The 17,664-nt window shown below is 37.9% G+C and overlaps 1 protein-coding gene across 3 annotated transcripts in view; it reads left to right on the forward strand.

The window, feature by feature from the left end:
* Positions 1–17,664, forward strand: part of FNIP1 (folliculin interacting protein 1) — a 159,597-nt gene that overhangs the window by 91,522 nt on the left and 50,411 nt on the right. For 2 of the 3 annotated variants that reach the window (XM_004384756.3, XM_023739017.1), the window contains 3 exons: positions 5,960–6,060; positions 6,495–6,569; positions 10,592–10,683. In XM_004384756.3, the coding sequence (XP_004384813.1) occupies positions 5,960–6,060; positions 6,495–6,569; positions 10,592–10,683 (268 nt within the window). Of the gene's footprint in view, positions 1–5,959; positions 6,061–6,494; positions 6,570–10,591; positions 10,684–17,517; positions 17,602–17,664 lie in introns of all 3 variants that reach the window. The other variant, XM_004384755.2, reaches the window with a different exon arrangement.

A 17,664-nucleotide genomic window follows, 5' to 3' on the forward strand; every position in this document is an offset into this window, starting at 1 on the left:
GTCCTTACTGTCCTGGAGCTTACATTGTAGCTGGTGAGGTGGATAATTTAACAAGCTTAATGAAATTTGTTAAATTTTAGGATTGGGAAAGTGCAGAGTGCTATAGACAGATAGTTAACAGGGGTATTTTTTCCTCCTTTTATTTCTTAAATCAGATTTCTTGGTCCTAGGATAGTAATTTCTTACTTTACGTACCTTTTAATTATTGAAGTTTGAAATAAGTATAAAATAATAATACAGTCTAGCTATAATATAAAATTAAGTATGATTGAAAGTATATGCAATCAGAGATGTACATTTTTATTTTTTAAAGGTAATGTGACTCTTCTTTTAAAATACAGACTTGAACAAATCAGTTACTACATAGAAACTTCTTTATAAACTTATTACATTTTGCATAAGATTAATCTTTGGTTTCAAACTAAGCAGAGGTCACCTGACGAGAGGCTACTATGTCATCCAAGCTTGCGTGAATCACAAGTTTTTTATATTTAGCAGTACCAGAATAGAATCCTGGACTTTTAAATTATTTGTAATGAAGTAATTGTGTTTTGATAGAAATCAATCCTTGTACCTTACCAGTGGGAGAGCCTTGGTGGTGCAGTGGTTAAACCACTTGGCTGCTAGCAAAAAGTTTGGTGTTTGAAACTCACCAGCTGCACAGCAGGAGAAAGATGTGGCAGTTTGCTTCCGTAAATTTACAGCCTTGGAAACTCTACGGGGCAGTTCTACGCTGTCCTGTAGGGTCGTGATGGGTCAGAATCGACTCTAAAGCAGTGGGTTTGGTTTTGGTTTTTACCTTATCAGTGAGACAGTATGTGTGAAAAAACTCTGAAATTATTAAAATGCAGATGTTAGGAGGTATTACATATTTTCGCCTCTTGGCCTCTACTTCTCCTCTACCTTAGGCATATGTTAACAAGTTCCTAATACTGCTATCAGGAGTTCTGGTGGCGCAATGGTTAAGTGCTCGGCTGCTAACTGAAAGGTCATTGGTTTGAACCCACCAGCTGCTGTATGGGAGAAAGATGTGGCAGTCTGCTTCTGTAAAGATTACGGCTTTGGAAGCCCTGTGAGGCAGTTCTGCTCTATCCTGTAGGGTTGCTATGAGTTGGAATTGTCTCGACTGCAATGGGTTTTCATAGTGCTATTAATGGGTTTTAATAGTGCTATGCTATGTAACATCGTAGTGACATACACTAACTAACTTGCATAGTTTGGGAAGTTTTCTAATTTGATGAATTGTGCAGAGTTGCCTTTCTTCTTTATATTATACAGTTAAAAACGAATATCAGCACACTAATCCACAGTGGTTAAGAGCTCGGCTGCTAACCAAGAGGTAGGCAGTTCAAGTCCACCAGGCACTCCTTGGAAACCCTATGGGGCAGTTCTGCCCTGTCCTACGGGTTGCTTTGAGTCGAAATTGACTCCGTGGCAACTGGTGTTTTAATTCATGTTGTAGAAGCCCTGAAGCACTGAGTGATTGTAATCCTGTTTTGCATCAGAATCCCTAGAGGTTTTCTTTTTTAAACTAGACTCTCAGGTCATGTGCCCATATATTCTGATAGTACGTTTAGTATAGTCCTGGCAACCTGCTTTTTTTTTTTTTTTAAAGGCAAAAATTATTAAGCATTGAGTTATTGTAGCATAGTTCACTACACTTGATAAAATGTGATTTCAGTAGCAAGAACATTATCTTTGATTTATGCAGATGATTAAGCTTCCAGCAATCAGCACTTGCAAAGAATAGACCTTTTAAATAAGGCTTTTTTGAAAAAGCAGCAAAGATAATAAATAACAACAACAACAAAAACATTACCATTGAGTCACTTCTAACTCCTGGTAACCTCATGTGTTACAGAGTAAAGCTGCTCCTCAGGGTTTTCTTGGCTGTAATCTTTACAGAAGCGAATCTCCAGGCCTTTATTTTGTGGTGCTCCTGGGTGGGTTCAGACCACCAACCTTTTGGTTAGCAGCCAATCGTGAACCGTTTATGCTACCCAGGTACCTAAAGTAATAAATAGCAGTCTTTAAATTACAACTTTCATTGTTGATTAGGTCACATTAAAATACATAACATGCCAGTGACATTCATAACTATTTGACATATATTAGAGCAGGTGAAGAGATACTATAAAACAAATTATACAGTCTCATAAAATTGGAACAGTAATTTTACTGTATTTTGCTTTCTGGAGACTACTTTTTCCTATTTATAGTAGTAAAATCCATAAATTATTTGATACTTAAATTTATATAGCTTGCTTAATATAAGAAATAATATTTTTAGTCAAAATAAAATCGGACCTAGTTACGTTACAGTAAAACTGAATTCGTAAAGGGAGGCTCTCTTCTCTGTCATTAGCCAAAAGTAATTTAGGTTGCCAAGTAAGATTTTATTAATATTACTTGATCATTTAAAAAATTACTCAACTCAGTTTTAAATTGTTCTCAGTACTGAAACTTCTATCCTTGAAATAGAAATTTGATTTTAACCAAACCCCAAGAATAGATGATTTGTTTCTTCTTAGTAACCTAAGTGTATTAGAAATGATTTTTTCCTTAAAAATTAACTTTGCTGCCTTTATTAAAACAAAATTAAGAATATAGCAAAAAAACCCTAATAAGCAAATGAAAAAAATATATATATAATAGAAATATGGTGTATAATAAAAAGTATTGCTATTTCAAAATGTCTTTTTTAAGAAAGGTGAAAAAATTAAATATATAGATTTCTTTTACCCAAGGAATTGGAAGAGTCAAGGCTGTAAACAGGCAAAAGTAGTAAAAGGATCACATATAAAAATAGTGTGCAGATACATTCCTTGGTTTCCAGTTATAAAATGGGTATCCTCATCATTTTACTGTCAATATCAGAGGAATCGTCTAAATATTTTAGGAAACTTCTAATTCTTGTTTTCTGTGCTGGAATGTTTTAATGAAATTTGTGAATAATCCTTATTTACTGTCTTTGATAGTTATTTAGGTCCTCTTTCTCATTGGTTGTTTTATTATATAATTATATCAGTTAGGAATTACATTGCAAAGTCTATAACAGTAGTGTGAACAAATAGGGATTATTTTTCTCACATAACAGGTCTAGAGGTGGGTCTGATATATGGGATTCAAGATGCCGTCAGGGACCAAGCCTCCCCTTATCTTTTTACTTAGCCAGAGTTAGTGTGTACTTGTTGCCTTGTGGTCATAAATTGGCATCTCCATCTTCAGTAACTTCTACTTACACCTCATCCACCAGGCCTGTATCAAACGCATATAAATAGGGAAGTTCTGGAAATTGTTACCCCATCAGTCAGTCCTTTTGAGTGTAGAAACCAACTCTGAATTCACTAGCTTGAAGGCAGGCTGTGAAATGCAATTTTTTCAGCTGGGTATGTTGTTGCCCTGAACAAAGTTAGACTTCAAAAAATAAGGAAGGAATAGAGAAAGATACTTGATAGCCAATTAGTGATGTTTGCCTCAGCATCTAAAGTTACCAAATGGATGAGTTCAATTTTTAGCTATTTTTCTGACTCCTATGAGGACAATTACGGAATAGTGGAAAGGAGTAACTTTTTGATCAAGAGTTCTTTGAAAACAAGACACTCTAATGTTTCAAATAAATCTTTTTTTAAAAAAAAGCAAAATAGATACAAATTAATTATCCCCTTTGTGAATGTTGCTTTTGCATAATAGGAGTTACGAAAATTATTTTTCTGCATAGTCAGCGAATTCTACTTTTTGTAATCTATCCTAGAAAAACATTTGCATATACATAAGATGTGGTTAAGAATGTTCATTGGAGCACAATTTGTAGTAGCAAAAACCTGGAGGTGACCTAAATGCCCACTAGTAAGAGGAATTGACTTGATAAACGGGTATTTTCATACTATGTAGCGCTTAAAAGGAGTGAACTATATGTAACAGTATGGTTAGATCTGCAAGACATACTGTAAAATGAATAAAATCAAGTTGAAGACCAGTATGTACAGTGCAGAATCAGTATATAAAGAAAATACTCTATACAGAAATAGAATACAAACCATAAGTAACAATGCACAAACACCAGAAGAGAAACTAGATAACTGGGAGCTCCTAAAAATCAAACACTTCTGCTCATCAAAAGACTTCACCAAGAGTAAAAAGACAACCTACAGACTGGGAAAAAAATTTTGGCTGTGACAAATCTGATCAGCGTCTAATCTCTAAAGTCTACAAGATTACTGCAAAACCTCAACAACAAAAAGACAACCCAATTAAAAAATGGGCAAAGGATATGAACAGGCACTTTCCCAAAGAAGACATTCAGGCGGCTAACAGACACATGAAGAAATGCTCACGACCATTAGCCATTAGAGAAATGCAAATCAAAACTACAATGAGATACCATCTCACCCCAACAAGGCTAGTATGATAATAATAAATACTGGAGAGGCTGTGGAGAGACCGGAACACTTACACACTGTTGGTGGGAATATAAAATGGTACAGGCACTTTGGAAATTGATTTGGCGCTTCCTTAAAAAGCTAGAAATAGAAGTACATACGATCCAGCAATCCCACTCCTTGGAATATATCCTAGAGAAATAAGAGCCGTCACACGAATATATACATGCACACCCGTGTTCATTGCAGCACTGTTCACAATAGCAAAAAGATAGAAACAGCCTAGGTGCCCATCAGTGGACGAATGGATAAACAAATCATGGTATATTCACACAATGGAATACTACACAATGATAACAACGATCAATCTGTGAAACACCTTATAACATGGAGGAATCTGGAAGGCATTATGCTGAGTGAATTTAGTCAGTCACAAAAGGACAAATATTGTATAAGACCACTATTATAAGAATCAAGAAAAGGTTTAAATACAGAAGAAAACATTTCTTCGATGGTTATGAGGGTGGGGAGGGAGGGAGAGGGTTATTCACTAACTAGATAGTAGACAAGAATTGTCTTAGGTGAAGGGAAGGACAACACACACTACAGGGGAAGTCAGCACAACTGGACTAAACCAAAGCTAAGAAGTATCTTGAATACAACCAAACACTTTGAGGGACAGAGTAGCAGGAGCGGAGGTCTGGGGACCATGCTCTCGGGACATCTAGGTCAACTGGCATAACAAAGTTAATTAAGAAAATATTCTGCATCCTACTTTGGTGAGTGGCGTCTGGGGTCTTAAAAGCTAGCGAGAGGCCATCTAAGATGCATCAGTTGGTCCCAACCCACCTGGAGTAAAGGAGAATGAAGAACCCAAAAGTCACAAGGAGAGTATTAGCCCAAGAGACAGAAAGGGCCACATAAACCAGAGACTTCATCAGCCTGAGACCAGAAGAACTAGATGGTGCCTAGTTACCACCAATGACCACCGTGACAGGAAACACAACAGAGAATCACTGTTGGAACACAGGAAAAGTGGGGTGCAGAACTCCAGTTCTAGTGAAAAAACCAGACTTAATGGTCTGACTGAGACTGGAGGAACCCCGGAAAGCATGGCCCCTGGACTCTCTGTCAGCCTAGCACTAAAACCATTCCCGAAGCCAACTCTTCAGACAAAGATTAGACTGGACTATGGGACATAAAATGATACTCGTGAAGAGTATGCTTCTTAGCTCAGGAAGATACATGAGACTAAATGGGAAGCTTCTGTCTGGAGGTGAGATGAGAAGGCAGAGAGGGTCAGGAGCTGTTTGAAGGGACACGGGAAACCAGGGGTGCAAAGGAGGAATGTGCTGTCACAGTATAGGGAGAGCAATTAGGGTCCCATAACAATGTATGTATAAATTTTTGTATGAGAGACTAAAATTGTAAACTTTCACTTAAAGTACAACAATAAAATAAATAGTACACTCTTTATATAGAATAGCTACAGCACAGAAATTTTTAATAAGTATTAATGTTTAAAATAGTCACAAAGTTTTAAATTTTGTGATTTTTTTTTTTGTTTTAATGTTTAGGGTTCTCGGTGCTCTTCTGATGCCAATATGCTTGGAGAGATGATGTTTGGCTCAGTAGCAATGAGCTACAAGGGATCTACCCTAAAAATTCATCAGATCCGGTGAGGAGTTTTCTGATTTTTTAATGAATCCAATTTTAGAATTTTCAACTTTGTTGAGAATGAGAGAATTTAATATGATTTTCACGTAGATTGAGTATCTCAGATACTCAATTTAGATGTTCTGTGGGGTTAATAGAGCCCTGGGGGTGCAGTAGTTGAGCGAGTGGCTGCTAACCAAAGGGTAGGCAGTTCAAATCTACCAGCCACTCTTTGGAAACCCTATGGGGCAGTTCTACTCTGTCCTGTAGGGTCGCTATGAGTCGGAATTGACTCGGCGGCAGTGGGTTTTGTTTTGTTTTTATGGGCTTAATGCTGTTTCATGACTTTTGTACCTAAATTGTGAAATCTCTCTGGCTTATAAATTTTTATTTATGATAAATCAAAAGATCATTGTATTTTAGTTTTGATCTCTATCTGTTTCTTTCTGTTCATAGTTCCCCTCCACAGCTTATGCTCAGCAAAGTTTTTACTGCAAGGACTGGAAGCAGTATCTGTGGAAGTCTCAATACGTAAGTGCTCGTGGATGCAGGGAGAAATGGGTTATTATAAGATGTGCAATTTACAAATGCTAACAAACTGCTCTCGGGATTGCAGCATAAATTCATAAAGTCTTCTCTTCCCTTAAATTTGAAAGTTCGTGGAGGCCAGGTTGCATCCTCGGTTGAATTTAGTTCAAGAACAGGAGATGTGTCTTCTGTTTCTCTAATTTACTAGAATCCATGTCCAGAAGTAAAATTTTGAATGCATTTTCATCTGAGGTTGACAGGCTGATTTTCAGTTTTGCAGTGCCATGCTGAGTTCACTTCTTTAGGTTGTGCTGTTTAGTTTTCAGATACCCTGAGGAATTAACCCTACCGAAAAGAGTAGCCTAGGTCAGCCATGTGGTGGGGCACAGGTATTACAGGCTGTTAATGTCAAGATAAGAAGAACGAAACCTAAGCAAGGTCAGGCCTGGTGACAATCATGAGCCATATGCCAAAACCTAATAAATGAAGGACTGGGGTTGAGTCAGTAGGAAGCAAATCCCAGAGATGGATTCTGCAGGTGCTAAATCAGAACAGGGCTCCTTGGAGAGCCAGAATCTTTAGGGGTAAACCCAAGGTCAGAATTCTCTGGAGACATCAAGATTGCTACTCTAGAGAAGAGGAATTCTCTTGAGCCTCCGTTAATTGTAAATGCTGTAAAAAGATTTCGGAGAGGTGACCATAAGCAGATGAATGGATAAACAAATTATGGTATGTTCACACAATGGAATACTATGCAACAATAAAGAACAACAGTGAATGTGTGAAACATCTTCTAACGTGGAGGAATCTAGAAGGCATTATTCTGAGTGAATTTAGTCAGTCACAAAAGGACAAATATTGTATAAGACCACTATTATAGGAACTCAAGAAAAGGTTTAAACACAGAAGAAAACATTCTTTGATGGTTACGAGGGTGGGGAGGGAGGATTCTTTGATGGTTACAAGGGTGGGGAGGAAGGAAGAGGGTTATTCACTAACTAGATAGTAGACAAGAATTATCTTAGGTGAAGGGAAGGACAACACACACTACAGGGGAAGTCAGTACAACTGGCCTAAACCAAAGCTAAGAAGTTTCCTGAATACAATCAAACACTTCGAGGGACAGAGTAGCAGGGGCAGGGGTCTGGGGACCATGCTTTCAGGGGACATTTAGGTCAATTGGCATAACAAAGTTTATTAAGAAAATGTTCTGCATCCTACTTTGGTGAGTGGCGTCTGGGGTCTTAAAAGCAAGTGGCTGTCTAAGATGCATCAATTGGTGCCAACCCACCTGGAGTAAAGGAGAATGAAGAACCCAAAAGTCACAAGGAAAGTATTAGCCCAAGAGACAGAAAGGGCCACATAAACCAGAGACTACATCAGCCTGAGACCAGAAGAACTAGATGGTGCCTAGCTACCACCAATGACTGCTCTGACAGGAAACACGACAGAGAGTCCCTGATGGAGCAGACGAAAAGTGGGGTGCAGAACTCAAATTCTAGTAAAAAGACCAGACTTAATGGTCTGACTGAGACTGGAGGTACCCCAGAGAGCGTGGTCTCCAGACTCTCTGTCAGCCCAGAACTAAAACAACTCCCGAGGCCAAGTCTTCAGACAAAGATTGGACTGGACTGCAGGACATAAAATGATACATGTGAAGAGTGTGCTTCTTAGCTCAAGTAGATACATGAGACTAAATGGGCAGCTTCTGTCCAGAGGTGAAATGAGAAGGCAGAGAGGGTCAGGAGCTGGTTGAATGGACATGGGAAATCGGGTGGAAAGGAGAAGTGTGCTGTTACAGTATAGGGAGAGCAGCTAGGGTCACATAACAATGTATAAATTTTTGTGTGAGAGACTAACTCAAATTGTAAACTTTCACTTAAAGTACGGCAATAAAATAAAAGATATCTGGGAGGTTTTAATAGCTAAGTTTCTAGTACCTGTAGCTCTTTTTTTTTTTTAAACTGTTAGGAAAGCAGGAAGAGGAGAGAGAGTCTTTTACATTTCATGGACAGTAAAGAAAGACATCTTAATGCCAAAAAGCCTAATTTTTGAGAGTTTGATACTGAAGTAGAAGTTATATATCCTAGATTAGAATCACTGATTTTAGCTACAGTGACCTTGGTTTATTCATTTTTTGTAATTCCAATCTAATTTCTAATCCGAAAATCTTTAGAAAGGATACTTTGCAGTAAAAACATGAAGTAATTTTAGTTTTGCTATTGTGAATTATTTACTAAAAGAAGTAATGTAAACCAATTCTAATGTGTAGGCTAAAGGTAATTTTTGGTTATTCGGCTGATTCTTTTTCTTTTTCCTACCGGAAGTTTAGAAAATATTTTCAGGTTCAAATTGTGAGAGAAAACCTTGCTTGTAATTTAAATCAGGGTCAGCAAACTTTTTTTGTAAAGGGCCAGATAGTAAATATTTTTGGCTTTGTGAGCCAGATAGTATGTTGCTTGTTCCTCAACTGTGTCACTGAGGCATGAAATCAGCCATAGGCAATATATAAATGAATGGACGTGGCTGTATTCCAAAAAAACTTTATTTGCAGGGACCTCATCAAAATCAAAAACTTTTGTTCATCAAAGGACTTCATCAAGAATGTAAAGAGACATTCTACAAATTGGGAGAAAATTATTGGAAACCATATATCGGATAAGGGTTTAATATCCAGAATATATGAAGGACTCTTACAACTTAACGACAAAAAGAGAAACAACCCAATCAAAAAATGGGCGAAGGACTTGAATAGACATTTCACCAAAGAAGAAATTCAAATGGCCAACAAGCACATGAAAAGATGCTCAGTGTCGTTATGTGCCATCGAGTTGGTTCCGACTCATAGTGACCCTATAATAGGACAGAGTAGAACTGCCACATAGGGTTTCCAAGGAGCGACTGGTGGATTTAAACTGCAGACCTTTTGGTTAACAGCCGAGCTCTTTAACCAGCACGCCATCGGGGCTCCCAGTGTCATTAGTCACTAGGGAAATGCAAATGAAAACCACGGTGAGATATTACTTCACACCTGTTAGGTTTGCTATGATTGAAAAAACGGAAAACAACAGGTGATGGTGAGGATGTAGAGAAATTGGAACTCTCGTTCATTGCTGGTGGGATTATAAAATGCTACAGCCACTGTGGAAAATAATCTGCTGGTTCCTCAAAAAGTTAAACATAGAATTACTAAATGATCAAGCAATTCTACCCCTGGATATATACCCAAAAGATTTAAAAGCAGAATGCAAACAGATAAACTCGTAAACTCATGTTTGTTACGACACTATTCAAAATAGCCAAAAGGTGGAAACAGTCTAAATGTCCATTAAAAGAAGAATGGATAAACAAAATGTACATATATGCAATGGAATGTTACTCAGCCATAAAGAGAAATGAAGTCCTGACACATGCTGTAGCATGAATGAACCATTAAAACATTATGCTGTGTGAAATGTCAGTCACAGAAGGACAAATATTGTATGATCCTACTTATATGAAATATCTAGAATAGGCAAATGTATAGAGATCAGAGTTTATTAGTGGTTACCAGGGGTGGGTCAGAAGGAGGGGTAGGGAAAGGAAGACACAATGCTTAAGGGACACAAAGCTTCTGTTACCAAAAAAACAAAAAACAAACAAACAAAAAAAAACCCATTGCCATCGAATTGATTCCAACTCATAGCAACCCTATAGGGTGATGGAAAAATTTAGGAATGGCTAATGATGATGGTTGAACAACATGATGAGCATATTTAATGTCAATGAGCTGTACACTTGAAGATTGTTAAAACAGCATGTTTTATTACTTATCTATTTACCACAATAAAACAAACCAAAAACTTTATTTACAAAAATGGGCAATAGACTGGATTGCAAAACCCTGATTTAAATGAATTCTTTAGTTATAGTAATAATGGGAAACTTATCTGTTTTGTACTTAATTTTGAGATGTACAGAGAACTGCCATTTCAAACATAAAATCAATTTGGAGTTTATTGATTTGTTTTTCTCCCCATTCATAGGCTGCAAGACAGTCTTGAATTCATCAATCAGGACAATAATACATTAAAGGCTGATAATAACACAGTCATTAATGGACTACTTGGGAATATAGGTAAATGGTTCCTTTTGTTTTATAAGTTGTAAAAGTGTTCACAGTGTAATAAGTGTTTGAAGTTATTTCTTACTAAGGCCAATCTGTTATAAGACCAAAGAGGTTCATATACTAGAAGTGAAAAGGCATTTAAATTGCAAGTATGTATAACATTTGTATTATTTGGAAAACATATTTTTCATATATTTGAACATAACATTTGTTTTGTATCTGAAAAAAGAGAACTGTTGAGGATTTATCTGTCTTCATTGTTTTTTGTTTTTTGTCTTTTAACTTTTTTTTTTAAAGATACTACCATTGATGCGGAAAGCCCTTACTAGCTCTCTTGAATATTTTGGCTGAGGAAGACTGTTATTACGCTTGGTCCTTCCTCTCTTGCCTAACCGTAAAACTCATTTTAAAATGGTGCTAATTCAGATGAGCAAGCATTCACGTTTGATGATCCTTAAATATTAGAATTGCAGCTTATTTAGTAATTTAGTTAGCCTGATTGTTGTTGTTTAACATTTTTAAGTGATAAACTGTTTCTAAAAGTTCTGGTGATTTGTTTTATTTTCAAAATCTCAACTAAATTGCCGTCCACTGTATTTCCAATGCAGAAAGAACTGTAGTATCTGAGGCAGTGGACAGCAGTTAAGAACAGTATGAATATTTCTCTCATTCCCTGTTTTGTGAGAACTTTTATTTGTAATTAATTTTAATAAATAGGTATGTGAATTAGTAGAAAGCACAGATTTTTCTTTCAACTTTAGCAGTACAGCGTTCTTTTTTTTAAATTTTTTTTTTATTGTACTTTAGATGAAGGTTTACAGAACAAATAGTTTCTAATTAAACAGTTAGTATACATACTGTTTTATGACATTGGTTAACAACCCCATGACATGTCAACACTCTCCCTTCTCGACCTTGGGTTCCCTATTACCAGCTTTCCTGTCGCCTCTTGCCTTCTAGTCCTTGCCTCTGGGCCGGTGTGCTCCATTATAGCACTATAACATTCTATTAATTACTTTTTATAATTTGTGTTCACTCAAATGAACAACCATTAAGTGCCTACTGTGGAGTACGGAATCCCTGGATAGTGCAGACGGTTAATATGCTTGGCTACTAACTGAAAGGTTGGAAGTTGACGTCTACCCAAAGGCTACTCAATAGAAAGGCCTGGCGATCTACTTTCAAAAAATCAGCCATTGGAAACCTTGTGGAGCAGTTTTACTCTGAGAACACATGGAGTCACCATGAGTCGTAATCCGCTCAGCAACAACTGATTTCTTTATTTCTTTCTGTACTATGGGGTAATCACAGTGTAGTGCAGTGGTTAAGTGGTTGGCTGCTAATCAAAAGGTCAGCGATTCAAGCTCATCAGCTCCTCTACAGGAGAAAGATGTGGCAGTCTGCTTCCATAAAGATCACAGCCTTGGAAACAGTATAGGGCAGTTCTACTCTGTCCTAAATGGTCTCTAGGAGTCGGAATCGACTCAGTGGTGGTGGATTAAGATTTCAAATGGGTTAATCACAGTGTTAGACATATGCTTTATAATGTGGATGTGTTTTATAGAAAAATAAAAGTTCTGCTTTTTCTTAGCTAACTTGATTAATTACTTCTTTGATTTTAATAAAAAATGTGACAAAGCAATAACTGAATTTTTTTGGTTATAATTTTGACACTTTTCAAAGTTTAGAGGCTGTAATAAAAGCTATTCACTTTAGTAATAAAAATTCCTTATCTTTTATAAAGGTAAACTACACTAGAGAGGCTAGATATACTCGTCATCTTTATTTTAATATAGCGTAGAAAATTCATTTAACGGAATACAGACTTTAAATAATGAACAGCTTTTACTTGCATACTTTTAATTGTGAATCAAGGATACCTGAGCACCATTTCTTATCATCTTTAAATTACCAATCATTCAGTCAACAAGTACGTATTGAGCACCTGTAATATGTCAAGCTCGTTGCCCAGGCCGTGAGGATACAGTGGTGAGCCATACACAATTTCTGCTTTAATGGATTCATAGTTAGTGGGAGTCAGACAAGTAATTCAACAATTATGTTATACTGTAGTGAATTCTTGGACAGAGTTAAGAGCAGGGTGTGGTGGAAATGCGGAATACCTAATTAAATTTTGTAGAGTAGGAAAGGCTTCCTGAAGGAAGTGAGGCCTAAGTTTGAAGGATTATTCAGATGGTTGAGAAAAGAAATGTTTCAGGTAGAAACAATAGCAGGTGCAAAGACCCAGGGATAAGAGATTATAGAGTATGCAAAGAATAAATATATAGTGTGAATGGAGCACAGAGTAGAAGTAGAGAAAGTGAAAAGAAGTGAGCAAGAGCCAGATCACAAAGAGCGTTATGGGCCACACTTTGAATAGTTCGGTACCAGTGACCATGTGTTAGGTTGGGCCTTCTGAAGAACAGGCACCAAGACAGGATTAAAAGATTTTATTAGGAATCCAACTGTATGAGAGAAAATGGAGCAGGAGCTGGGAAAGAGCCCTCAGATTATGATGCTGACCCCAAATGAAAGAGTGAGGATAGAATGTTGGGTGGAAGTGTCCCAGCCTGCCATGCAGTCCAAGGAAGGTTTGGCAAAGCGATTGGGAGTCTTTGAGCCAAAGTTGGTTGTCAGAGATGTCCCATGTCTCCGAGCAATGCTTCTGCCTTAGTATACCTGCCATGTTCAGTCATTGGCTGGGAATAGCCCATAAGTTGTATGCCTTGTCACAAACATCTCAGCAGATTTCAGAGTACAATGGCTGGGGCCTTGTAGTTTGAGATCTTCCAGGTTAATTCTCAAGGCCACTATAGAAAAGCATATAGCAATGTGACCAGATCAGATTTTTATCTGCAAAAGAATATTCCAACTGCAATGAGAGTGGATTCGAGAGAGCCAATGGGAATGAGGAAAGACCTATATATTAGAAGGCTGCTATGGTAATCCATTGACAAATAATGGTGACCTAGATTAGGATTGTGTCCGGAGACTAGAAATTGCTGGGAGAATCATTAAAGAAAACAGTGAACAGGACATGTTAATTGAATAGAAGAGGTGAGGGAAAAGGAGGAATCAAGGAATGGCTGTCTGCTCTCTGGTTGTGTAGCATGGATATTGGTGCTATTTACTGAGAGGAACAGGAGAAATTAGAACTGATGATTTTAGATTTAAAACCCATTGCCGTCGAGTCGATCCCAACTCATAGCAACCCTAAAGGACAGAGTAGAACTGCCCCATAGGGTTTCCAAGGAGCGCCTGGTGGATTTGAATTGCTGACCTTTTGGTTAGCAGCCATAGCTCTTAACCACTACACCACCAGGGTTTCCATTTTAGATTTAGGCATGTGGAATTGAAAGTATCAATTAGATATCCAAATGGAGTTATTCATTATAGTTAGATAGATAGGTGTGTTACAGTGGTAGTTGCTGTAACATAAACACAAATGTATAGTGATTTAAACACAATAGAAAATTTTTTCTCACTCATACAAAGTCCAAAAGGGTGTTCCCGATTGATGGACAGTTTTTCTCCAATGTTTTAGAGATCCAGTCTCCTTCCTTTTTCAGGTTCTACCATCTTCAACATGTGACCTCCAAGGTTGTGCTCAGCTGCGTCAAGCCAGTGGAATGGGGCTGAGTGTGGACAAGGCATGTCCACTTCAACACCACCTCAGCCGGGAAGTGACATACATCACTTTGTTCACATTCCTTTGGTAGTAGCTAATCATATGGCTCTACATATAAGGGGAGGAGAGGTCTGAGAAATATAGTCTCTGCCTGGGCACCTGCTTCCCAGAGACAACTTCATATTATGGAAGGGGGAGCGTACCTCTTTATTAAATAGTTAGCTGTATTTACCATGGACTTGAGGATCATTAGCACATAAATGATAATTGAAAGCATAGGAATGGAGGAGATGACCCAGGAAATGTAAAGAATGGTAAGGAGAGATTGTTGAGGATAGAACCATGAGCACCACTGGCTTTAAAGAAGGGGTAGAGAGGAAGATAAGCACAAAAGGTTATTGAAAGAAAACTATAAGAATGTGGTATACTGGAAACAGAAAAAAAGTTTTAAGTGGAATGTCAAAAACACAAAAAAACCCCACCAAACCCATTGCCGTTGAGTCAGTTATGACTCATAGTGACCCTATAGGACAGAGTAGAACTGCCCCATAGGTTTCCAAGGCTGTAGTTTTTATCAAAGCAGACTGCCACATCTTTTTCCCCTGCAGCAGCTGGTGATTTTGAACTGTTGACCTTTTGGTTAGCAGCCGAGCTCTTTAACCACTGCACCGTCAGGGCTCCTGAAATGGGATGTAATTAGTATCAAATACTGCTGTGAGGTAATACAAGATAATATAAACTGTATTAAGCATCAGGAAGGCTTTTTGGGTGGCCTGGGTGAGCTGTTTCAGTGGGGTACGTAGAAGCCAGAGTTAAGGAGAGACTCAGAGGTTAGTCTTTTTCTCTAACAGGCAAACAGTGGTTCTCACATTTTTTGGTCTTAGGACTTCTTCACACTCTTACATATTATTGAAGACCACAGAAGCTTTTATGTATGTTATGTTTATTGATATATATTGTATTAGAAATTAAAACAAAATTTTAAAATATTTAGTAATTCCTTAAAAATAACACTAATAACCCTTTCATGTTGGGACATAAATAGCATACTTTTCGAAATAACTATTTTCTGAGAAAAAAAAATTTAGTGAGAAGAGTGGAGTTGTTTTACATTTTTATAAATTTCTTTTAATGTCTGCCTTAATAGAAGATACTGGATTCTCTTATCTTCTACATTCGGTCTGTTGTGATATGTTGTTTTGGTTGAAGTATGTCGAGAAAATCTGTGGAAAAGGGAGGATTTCACAGACACCGTGAAAGGGGTCTTGGGACCTCAGGGTCCTTGGACCACGTTTTGAGAATTCCTGAACTAGAATTAAATGTATAGAGGGAAGGTGGGAGAGATTTAAATGTGTTTAAATGTTGATGGAAAAAGGAGGTTATAGGGAGGATGAAGTTAGAGTGAGATTTTTGAAGAAGAACGAGTTGTGGTTCTAGGAAACAAAGACTAATTAGCTTTAGCAGGAAGAGAGGGCCCTCTCAGGATATTTTACTGAATAAGTCCCTAGCACATAGTAAGGCTTTGAATAATGTTACTTGTTATTACTGTTCAGGCAGGAAGGAGGCAAGGATGGGTGAGAATTTGGGTAAGTTTAGAGGTAGGGTGGTAGGAAGAGGAGAGTTTCCATCTGGTCAGTTATTTTTCTGTCTATGTATGCACATGCATGCATAAGCGTGTAGTAGGAGACAAAGTCATGCTCAGAGTACGGAAGTGGGTGGGGAAAGAGTTTAAAGAGAGTGGCTATGTTTTGAAGTAACTAGGTAGAGTAAGCTAGAGACAATTGAAGAAAGACAGTTGAGACGTGGAAGGATTGCTGCACATGCACTATAATTATAGAAATCCTTGTTATAGAAAAATGTTGTCTGTTAGCAATTTGAAAACTACAGTTGTCATTTTTAAAAAATGAAAGCCTTGTCTAACACAACTAGATGGTGCCCAGCTACCACCACCGTCTGCTCTGACAGGGATCTCAATAGAGGGTCGCAGACAGCTGGAGAAGAATATAGAACAAGATTCTCACTCACCAAAAAAAAAAAGAACGACCAGACTTACTGGTCTGACAGAGACTGAAGAAACCCTGAGAGTATAGCCCCCAGACAGGCTTTTAACTCAGTAGTGAAGTCACTCCTGAGGTTCACGCTTCAGTCAAAGATTAAACAGGCCTGTACAACAAAACGAGGCTAAATGGGCACACCAGCCCAGGGGCAAGGACGAGAAGGCAGGAGGGGACAGGAAAGCTGTTAATGGGGAACCCAAAGTTGAGGAAGGGGAGAGTGTTGACATGTCATGGGGTTGGCAACCAATGTCACAAAACGATGTATGTATTAATTGCTTAATGAGAAACTAGTTTGCTCTGTAAACCTTCGTCTAAAGTACGATTTTAAAAAAATGTAAAAAAAAAAAAAAGCTAAAGCATCTTTTCTATCCTAGGTACACCTCCTAGATGGTTATTTAGGCTTTCTTGATTAAGCATAACTAAGAGGATAACCCAGCTGCTTGGTTCCAGGATGTAATGTTGCCCTTTTTGAGTCTTCAGACAGCTGTGTTACCTTCTCAGGGTCAAATGTGTGGCAGCCGCTTCTCTTGCACAACTGGGAGTCTGGCCCTGAAAGGCTACATTGGCGTTCCTGCTTCTGTAGTAACTGACCCCAGGTCTAGGAGCCTTGCTTTCTTCCATTACCCTATAACTTATTATCACTAGCTTTAAAAAACCAATTTTTATGCTCATTTATCAAGACCCGTTTCTGTATTTTCCTCTTTGTTGTATGTTGCATTCTGTTTTCTCAGCCAAGTGCTTAGGTGGTTTTCTCCCTACTGCAATTGCAGGAGAATACTGCAGTCTTAAAACTGACTTTTTAAAAAGATATATTTATTTGGCAGATGCTTTTTCAAATCTTTAAAACATTTAGATTAGAAAGGACTGAACATTTAAAATAAAATTTACCTTGTAGAGTGGAAGCTTATTTCTGTAATTATGTATAGATTTATTAGTAAATGGACATGAAATTATGTTTGACATAAACCATGACCAAAGCAGAACCATCTGTTTCAAAAAAAAGAGAAGTCAGCTTGAATTATTCTTATTTAGTTTGAAAGTTTCCATCCATACTTGTTGGTCTTCTCTTGTGCTGCAGTAGCTTACCTTTTATTCCTGACACGTTGTGGCTTCTCTAACAGCCCTCTTTCATGTGTATTTTACATTTTTGCCATGTAGGTCTTTCACAGTTCTGCAGCCCCAGGCGGGCATTCTCTGAGCAGGGTCCGCTCCGCCTGATCAGGAGTGCCTCTTTCTTTGCAGGTTTGCGATGTGCTGTGTGGGTAGACTAGTTGGTGTGCCCCAGCGGCTAGAATCTGTAGTTAA

Source organism: Trichechus manatus, unplaced genomic scaffold, assembly GCF_000243295.1.
Source record: "Trichechus manatus latirostris isolate Lorelei unplaced genomic scaffold, TriManLat1.0 scaffold00127, whole genome shotgun sequence".
In the NCBI taxonomy this organism is placed as follows: Eukaryota; Metazoa; Chordata; class Mammalia; order Sirenia; family Trichechidae; genus Trichechus; species Trichechus manatus.